Raw genomic sequence first — 10,000 nt, 5'->3', positions numbered from 1 at the left:
CCTCAAAGGGGGAGAGAGAGAGAGAAAGAAAGAGAAAGAGAGAGAGAGAGAGAGAAGAGAGAGAGAGAGAGAGAGAGAGAGAGAGAGAGAGAGAGACTGGTCCTGAATCAGGTGATTACTCACGTGCAGGCTGGGGTGGTAGGTGAGCACTCCATTGTCACACAGAGTCACGTACTTCTTCTTCCACTCCTTATTTAGAGACTTGCCGCTCCGCTTCATGAGCATGCCCTACAAGACAAAACACAATAGAATACAATTAACATAATACAATATCATAAACATAATATAATATTATACTTCATACATGAGCATGCCCTGCAAGAGAAAACACAATATAATAAGGTGGATGACTATTAATTGAGACCTGTGCATCATCCTAATGTCACTGAGCGCACATCAGAGAGCTGGGAATTCACATGGAGAAATGGCTCAGCGTCTTCCCTCTTTCCCTCCTCACACTCACACACACACACACACACACACACACACACACAGCTAGCATAGCTCTCTAAACAACACAACTGCTCTAATGAGTGGACCATACTATGACCGCTGATTATTATGTATTATCTTCAAAGGACAGAGCTATCCACAGTAATAAAGAGGAAAAGCCCCAGCATGCGTGCGTGCGCGCTGTTCAGCAGCTGCGTTCGTTAGCTGTTAGCCATTAGCCATTTAGCCATTAGCCCGCTCTGCTCTGCTCTCCTCTCCCCTCGTCCACACATCAGCCGCAGCTGACTGGCCATCTTGGGCCGCCCACACCTCATTTCAGCCAAATTCATTAGGCAAGAAGGGAATAAAACTGTCCGCTGATTAGCAATTACGGCCGAGCCGCTGCATGTGTCACCTCACTGGACTTGTTAAACATTAACGCAGAGACAGGGACAGGAGGGGATATTAATAGTGTCCAGAGAGGAGGAGGTTGCCATGAAACACGCAACACGGGGAATCAGAACATGTTCTCTCTTCTTGCCCCCCCATCCCCTCCCCACAATATTCTCCTTCCTCCCCCTTTTGACTGTTCCACTCTGTCAAGCCGAACGCTGAATGCAGAGTAATTAGGGCCGATAAAGAGCGAACCGAATCTTTAAAATCAGCCAGTAAAATGAAGAACAAATAGGTCAAATTATAGCAGTCATTACAGTCATGTCAAAACAGAATGACATCAGCACAGGAGCTCAGAGGCTATAAAAGCGTCTTGATGTTCCATGAGCCCACCACACGGAACGGAATAGCAGGCGCAGAATGTTTTGTTATGGTCATGAAAAATGCAAATGGCTTCTGACATACTTCCTGGCGCCAGGTAAACATTCAGACCGGAGTAACCCAAACTGGGAGACTGAGAATGGAAATGGTCGTGTGTGTGTAAGCTTTAACGTGTAAACAGGGGTAGTGTGAATTTTTTTTTCAGTCAAAATATAAGTTTATTCAAAGTACGATTCATCTTCTAAGACTAAAAGGGAAACAAAACAAATTGCTTTCATATGGCTTTTTTCCTCTTTTGTTGTTGTTAATATTATTTTATATTAGTATAAAATAATAATATTCAAGCTACAATCAGATTGCAGCATCACAATAAACAGAAAATTTGATCAAATCATAAACCAAACTGTACAGCATAACGAGTACGGCTATGTAGATCTATTGTTTTTTATTTCTATGCTCAACAATGTAAACAGGCTGGTCTTACGGTACAACAAAATATTTCTGTGCGCATAAAAAGTTCTCTGTTCATTTCAGGACGTCACTACCACATACCTGAATTGAGTAAAAATGGCAATGATCATTTGTGACTGTGGCAACTTGTCTGTGTCTGCCGCGTGTGAGTGTGAGTGTGTGGTAAAAGTGTGTGTTCAGGTGATTGATGCACTAATGAGAGTGAAGGTAGCCCTGCTCCTGTTCCTGGCCAGCAGACCTGCTGCCTCCCAGGCCGATATATCTCCACCAGAGTGTCGGTAGCTCCCGCTTCGGCGCTAGTTTATTAATTTTACGCATCCATCGGCGGTGTGACAAGCGATCATTCTGCGGGAGAGGCTAATTGAACGCCACGTCGACCCTCTGATGGCTGTTATCTTTCATTACTTAAGTTCCAGGCCAGCGCCATGCCAGATGCCTCCACTTCAGCCTCCACAGGCTGACAGCTCACAAGGTCTCCCAACCCGTGGGAAATGGAGGAGATAAATACATCCTGCACACACACATAAGTGCATACACACACGCGCACACACATAAGTGCACACGCACGCACGTGCACACACACACACACACACACACACACACACGCGCACACGCACGCAGCACGCACACGCGCACACACGCACTCCCGGTGGCTACACCCACTCAAGTGCTGAGCTAAGCGTTTCAGAGTGTCAATATGTGCAGTGTTTACACAATGAAACATATTTCTCAAAGTAAACGTGTGACCCTAAACTGCCAAAGAAACTGGAAAGAGTGGCGCTATCCTTTCCAGACGTCGTATGTGCTCACCCAGTGGAAGGGGCAGTGGAACCAAACATGTAGCATGTAGCATGTAGCATGTAGCATGTAGCATGTAGCATGTAGCATGTAGCATGTAGCATGTAGCATGTAGCATGTAGCATGTAGCATGTAGCATGTAGCATGTAGCATGTAGCATGTAGCATGTAGCATGTAGCATGTAGCATGTAGCATGTAGCATGTAGCATGTAGCATGTAGCATGTAGCATGTAGCATGTAGCATGTAGCATGTAGCATGTAGCATGTAGCATGTAGCATGTAGCATGTAGCATGTAGCATGTAGCATGTAGCATGTAGCATGTAGCATGTAGCATGTAGCATGTAGCATGTAGCATGTAGCATGTAGCATGTAGCATGTAGCATGTAGCATGTAGCATGTAGCATGTAGCATGTAGCATGTAGCATGTAGCATGTAGCATGTAGCATGTAGCATGTAGCATGTAGCATGTAGCATGTAGCATGTAGCATGTAGCATGTAGCATGTAGCATGTAGCATGTAGCATGTAGCATGTAGCATATCAAATCAACACCACAATAACAAACCTCCTCAAACTGCCAGGACTAATCTATTAAAACAGACCAATATAGACTCCTTATCACTCGATCACTCTATCTCTCTCTCTCTCTCTCTCGATAAGTCTGACAAAAGGCGCACAAAGGGCTTCCCCCCCTGAGTGCAGCAATAAATCACTGGCCCGGTCCAGAGAGGGATAGGGAGAGGGGACAAGCCTAATCTCGCACTGTCCAGCGGCCTGACAGGACAGAGTCGCAGGAAGGGCTGAAACGGATGCCTTTGTTCCAGGACTCCACTCAGATAAATTAAGAATGTCATCGGAACCCTTACAGAAAAGCACTACCTGTGGTGCATGTGTGTGTGTGTGTGTGTGTGAGAAAGAAAAGTGAGAAAGAGAGAGTGTGTGTGTGTGTGTGTGTGAAAGAAAAGAGAGAGAGTGTGTGTATGTGTATGTGAGTACGAAAGAGAAAGAGCAAGAGCACGAGAGAGAGAGAGAAAGAGAATGAGTGTGTGTGTGTGTGTGTGTGTGTGTGTATGGGAGGACAGAGGAGACTGTGAGACTGACACCTTGTGAGAGGTGAATGTCCTCTATCGCTGTGGCCATCTGATGTTGCCAGCACAGGGCGATGACCACAACCCACCCCCAGGACATTCATCATCCCAATGAGACCAGGTCAAATACCCCCCTCTCCGAACAATGCCAAAGCGCTATCCAATTCAACACACACACACACACGCACAGACAGACACACACACACACACACACACAGCAGCCACATAGTTGGACAGGGGGAGAGGAGGGCATACTAAAGTATTCCATTGCAAAATATTTCTCCTCTTAATTCTGTTAATGTTTTCTGTTAAGCTCAAGACATGCTGTAAACATCAGACACCAACACAAACCCCCCCAAAATCTTAACGGCATTTAGTGCGAAGGTGGTACTGACTAAAAGGGTCACGATCCTGCCCATTACATTATATCAATATCAAGCATTCCTGGGGCACATAGATGATGTCAGAGACTTCATTCTCCGTATTCCTAATTCTCAAGCCCATGTAGCATGTAGCATGTAGCTTTGAAAGCTTTATTTTAAGGTGAAGTGCATTTTGTTACTTCAGAAGCCCTGTGGGCCCTTAATATGGGCAAGGAAAGGCGGCCTGAGACGGGAACCGAGCCGCAGAGATCAAATAAAACACACGGGGAAGAGGACAGGGGCTCTGCACCATTGATTTATCTAAAAAGGGCCCTGGGTAATTAATCCTAAACTCAATTATCCAAACCCTACATCTATTCGGCACGATCATTACATGCACCACCCTCAGCACTCCGTCTGTGTGGTGCGTCTCCACCCTCAGCACTCAGTCTGTGTGGTGCGTCTCGGCCGTCACCTCTCGCCTCTTCTGCCCGCCACGAAAGGTGAGCGTCTATCGAGCACTGACCGTCACAGAAACACGCAACCAGCATGAACCCAACCCCACCGAAGAGCATTGCCTTGAGTTTTAGCACTTGCACAAATAAGTGGATATTCCTCTCCAATTACATCATCGTATTATTGCATTGTCTATTTATGATCTCTTTGTTCAAATCACATTTCACTTGCATTTCTGTGAAAAGTGGATGGTGTTAAAAGCAGCTGTCACACCAGTCCAGGGAAGTGTGTGCGTGATATCTCCATGTTCTTAATGCGACCTTGGGCCATAAACCGTCAAGGTCACAGGGGACCTTGACACCAGCACCAGTGGTGAATGACAGCACCTTTAAGGAACACCCATGGGATCAGCAAGATAGCACATCAGAAGATCCCAATACCAAGCTCTGATTAGTGTGTGTGTGTGCGTTTGTGTGTATGTGTGTGTGTGTGTCTTTTCAATTATTTTACAGGCGAAAAATAAAAAATAAAGAAGGTGAAGAGAGAGGGGAAAAAAACTAATTTCCAGAGGTTAGTGTGCATGACAGAAAAGCCATCATGGCCAGAATGGCTCGGAGCAGTGACAACCTTTCCCAGGGAAATGATATTTTTCCAATCCTGCGGAAGGCGGATCATGTCACCCTCGTTAAAGACTTGATAGCAGGTCTTTAATATTCACCGTCTTAATTAGGACTGCAGTTAATTTCATTAAATTCTTTCGCTGCTAAATGAAGCAGATTATGAGACATCTTTTATTGCGAAGCGTGAAATTACAGCCTGGCTGCTGCCAATGGCATGCTGAAACTAATGAATTACAGGGTAAATAACACCCAAATTAACCATCCAATTTAACTCTGCACAAAGCGCCAAGTGCACCCCCTCCACCCTTAAGACAAGCCACACAGAATGGGTGGGGTGGGGGTGGGGGGCAAACTTTGTCAGAAGTGCACAACCAGCCACGTCTCTCAAAGCAAAAAGGAGAAAAATTGTTACTAACATGCGCACACTGAATGGTGATGTAAAACAAATACAGCTACTTAGCTACGAACGTCTCAGTGTGAAAGATCTGTTGAATTTGTTTTTTGGATTTTGTATACAATCAATATTTATGTCTGGTGTATAGACCCTTTCAATCTGTTCCGAGAGGATTTCCAGAAACATTCAATCAATCCAGATAAATTGAAATGACTTTAGCATAATGCTCTATAAAATGTCGACTTTAAAACTTGCGTTATTTCGTTTGTCCCCAACTTACGATTAGCTCAATGTTGTTTTCTGTGCCACCGGACATGCCTCAGAAATGCATACATGTTTGTTCATGCAGTTGAAAGAGTCTATACCTTAAAGTTAATTTATGCAATACTACTCCTCTCATCTGGCCAAACCCTTGCTTGTGCTTCGCACACTCAAATCTCTGTCGTATGGCGTTCTGCCACATTAACAAATTAATCTGTTAAAATGCTGGTGTCAAAATACCTCAGTCTGGCGGATGACAGGGCAACAAGCAAGCAACTCTAAGCCTCAATTAGCCGCTAATTAGCAGTAGAAGCAGATGTTTGTGGAGTCAGCGCTGTAAAGGGGCAGACTCCACAAACAAAGCTGTAACAAAGCTTTTGTAAACAAAGCTGGCGAGTATCGGAGCAGCGGCTAGCCACTTTAACTTCCGCCCCACCACCCGCAAATCTACTGAGACCGCTCCAGACGCGATAAAACCAACAGTCCACAAGCAAGTACATAATGGCAAACATACACACACACCACACATGCAAGATCAAAATGCATCCAATTCTGTCATGCAGCCATGGGGACGATGAAAGTAAGGAAATAAACAATAAACAAAAACACGCCGTGTTGCCGTTGTTTATGTTTATGTTTATGGTGTTCGGCAGATGCTTCTATGGTCATGAGCTGAGTGAGCGCACAGCATGGACACACCCGTGGCTGACCTGTGGAGGATGTTTGTGCCATGAGGCTGGCCTGACGCTCCAAGGGTCGTGTGTGTGGAGAGCCAGGTCATCTCTGACCTCTTGACCTCCGCAGCCGAGCTGAGTTGAGACTGTCGGCATGCCCTGCCTGTTAAGATACCGGGTGCTCTAACGAGCAGCACGTCTTAATGAAGCTCCTCACAAAGGCCCTGTTGCAGACAACATGCACCACACACTGATAGAGTGTAACCTTGACTGGAGAAGGCAGTGTAATGATAACCAGCCATAATGAGATCAGCGAGCAAATAAACCACGGCTGGGAGGAGGGACACACACACACACACATTAACAGCAACATCTTCAACAGTACCAACAGCACTGAGGTTGCTCTGTATAGCAGAGCAGCTTGCGATCGATCACCACGGTATTACAAACATGTATATAAACCTCTAAGTAGGTTGTGTGAGCCTCAAGAGAGCTTTGTGTTAAACGCGCACACACACGCACGCACGCACACACACACACGCACACACACACCTTTGTGCCGAGGGGGCCAGAGATAGAGCGTTGCGTTAAACGTAATCAATTGGGCACAAATCCTCCGCTTCACCTTTGTGTGAGTAATCTCCCAACAATTATGAGCAGACCTTCAAGGAATGGCAGGCTTCGCCACAATCCCACTCACTCAAACCCACTCAGACATCTGCCAAAGTGATTGACACTCGCTGTTGCACACAGCGCCTCGAAAAAAGAAAAAAGAAACAGCTGATTCGCTACTGAGGAATCAGTGAGTTGCGCTCGGTGACGGAGCTGGCTTCCTGTGTGCTCATGTGTGTGTGAAAGAACAGCTTGGATATTAACAGATGTTAATCAGATTCAGCTCAGTAGAAAATGTAGGCTCTTAAAGAGAAAACAAATCACATAGATCTGCAGACGAACAGAAATCCACATACTTAGAGATGCGCACACACACACACACACACACACACACAGTCTAATTAGGGAGTGGATTGCCACAGCCAGCAGTCTAGTACAGATCATGAGAGGCAGGCGTGGAAATGGGGAGAGACACACACAGGCACACACACACACAGAGTCTGACAGGAAAAGATGCGAGCATGTTCGCAGGAGGAAGGACCACAGGGAATTATCAAATCAATTAACATTGTCGGCGTGCCTCTGAGCGTTGCACGTTCTGCTTTCTTTCTGTGAGGTGAGTCGTGGCGACAGGCGCTGGCTTTGTGTAGTGCCGAGACACTCATTCGCCTTTTAACTCCGCGCCCAATTACAGCGCAGCAACACTGCAGAGAGCCATTAGCACTGATCTCATGGCTTTGCTGCTGCCGCCACACTCGCCTTTGGTCTGCTTATTCACGTTTAATTCTCCCCAATTTGAGCACGGGGGACTAGCTCAGGGTCACAAGTTAATTATTTGCCTATTCATTTGATTATTTGAATTTCAGTTCAAATCACTGCAATCACTCAGAGCGTTCCGCTAATGGGGAATTGATGAGAATACACTGGTTTGATATAAATGACAGTTACTGATGAGGCACCTTGGTGGAAACTGTATTTATCTTTATCTATTCGGGCTGACGCTTTTTATCCAAAGCAACTTACAGGCCCAGACTCCCTGTAGGGTTAAGTGCCTTGCTCAAGGACACAACGTGTCATGGTGAATACACAACACACCACTTCTCAGGTTGCTGCATGTCAATCCAGCTCCTTATCCACTAAACGAACTCCGCCCCGTAACCATTAAGAATTTACGCTCTGAGTGACGCCAATTAGACTAGACTCAAATATCCCCAATGGCCTCATCCCAGTATCCGTAGATCAGTGATGATTTCTAATACAAAACTATGGTGCTTGTTGACATTGCACATTAACAGTTCAAAGTCACATTCTGCATTAAATGTAGATATGGCTGTGCGGGACTCTACACACATGAATGTGATGTTTGCTCTACTGAATATATTTCTGTCCTTTTCAGAGTAATCAAATTATGTAACATGATGTAACAAATGGTCTACTACAATGAGGTGGGGGTCTACTACAATGAGGTGGGCTCACCAACAAAGTCTTTCAAAACACTACAAAAATGATTCAATAAGAGATCATGGGTGACCTGGGTCTCGGGTAGCTGAAGTTAAGGCACGTTCGAGTTGGTAATGCGGCCATGATGCTAAATGGCAGTCCTTCAGTTGCGGAGCACTATGTAGCGTTAGAATGACAGAGCTTTTGTCTGTCTCAGCTGAGATCAAAGCTCGCCAGGTATTACACAGAGGAGATTTCAAACTTCTTACACTTCATTAGACCCCTGAACCAATCACATAAAAACTGCCTTTGCCATCAAAATTTCACATTTTCACAGTATGGTTATGGTTATGGATTTGGCAGACGCCTTTGTCCAAAGCGACACACAAATACAAAATAACATAATATTTAAAATTGAACAGGGAACAGATTAGAATGTTGGTCAAATATAATAAGGAGAATAGTAATAATACACAACAATATCAATTTAATCAATAGCCTAATAAAATAAGCAATGAAAATGAGGGGAAAAGCAATAATAAAACAATAATGACCATTCAATCAATAATATAAAAATAATTTACATTAAGGAGAATATCAATAATAAACAATAATGTCAAATTAATCAACAGCCTAATGAAAATAAAACAATATTATACAAACCATAACACATAAGTGCTTAAACAACTAATGTACATGTTGAACAGGAATGTCTTTAGACCCCTCTTAAACGACCCAAAACTACCACATGAACAGAGAGCACTGGGCAACTCATTCCACCAACATGGAACCACTGAGGAATAGAGTCTGGAATTAGACCCAGTTTCCATGACTGGTCGACATAAAAGACGCTCATCAGAAGACCGCAGTGGGCGGTTGGGGATGTAAGGCTTGATTATTGAATTAAAATAACTAGGAGCAGATCCAGTCAGTGTTCTATAGGCCAAAGTGAGAGATTTAAATTTAATTCTGGCTACTATAGGGAGCCAATGGAGAGTAACTAGGAGAGGAGTTACATGTGTCCTCTTTGGCTGATCGAAGACCAGGCGTGCTCCAGCATTCTGAATCAGCTGTAATGATCTTCTTACACAAGCGGTTAAACCAGCTAATAGTGAATTACAATAGTCCAGCTTAGAGATGACCATGGTCTGAACAAGAAGTTGTGTGGAATCTTGTGTCAGATAAGGTCTGATCTTCCTAATGTTGTAAAGCATAAACAGACATGATTTTGCAATTGAAGCTACATGCTCAGAGAAGTTAAGTCGGTCATCAATTACAACGCCCAAGCCACGCGCCCGATCTAGTTGGGGTTAGTGAAGTTGAGTCAAGCTGGATGTTAATCTGTTGGGAATAGCTGTTTTAGTTGGAAACACCAAAAACTCAGTTTTTTTGAGAGATTGCTGAAGGTGCCGATCTTTCATCCAGGCTGAAATATCCTTAAGGCATGCAGAAATCCGGTGGGAAACGCTAGAGTCATCAGGTGGGAAAGACAGGTAAAGTTGAGTGTTGTCCTTTCAATAGATGAAATCTTTACACAAAAGAAACTGTTATTATCCCTTAACTCATTACCTAACTAAGAAGACAACCTACTACAATAGAGAAAAAAGCCCTCGGTTTCA

General features: G+C 44.4%; 1 protein-coding gene across 1 annotated transcript in view; it reads right to left on the bottom strand.

Annotated features, from left to right (window-relative positions):
• The window catches only part of agap1 (ArfGAP with GTPase domain, ankyrin repeat and PH domain 1), a gene marked incomplete in the record, with an annotated part of 86,190 nt that overhangs the window by 43,181 nt on the left and 33,009 nt on the right, over window positions 1-10,000 (bottom strand). The window contains 1 exon segment of the mRNA XM_048234661.1: window positions 124-228. Coding sequence (XP_048090618.1) covers window positions 124-228 — 105 coding nt within the window.

This window comes from Alosa alosa, chromosome 23, assembly GCF_017589495.1.
Source record: "Alosa alosa isolate M-15738 ecotype Scorff River chromosome 23, AALO_Geno_1.1, whole genome shotgun sequence".
Taxonomy (NCBI): Eukaryota; Metazoa; Chordata; class Actinopteri; order Clupeiformes; family Clupeidae; genus Alosa; species Alosa alosa.
The sequence above is the reverse complement of the archived record's forward strand: the minus strand, read 5'-3'. Positions and strand labels throughout refer to the sequence as shown.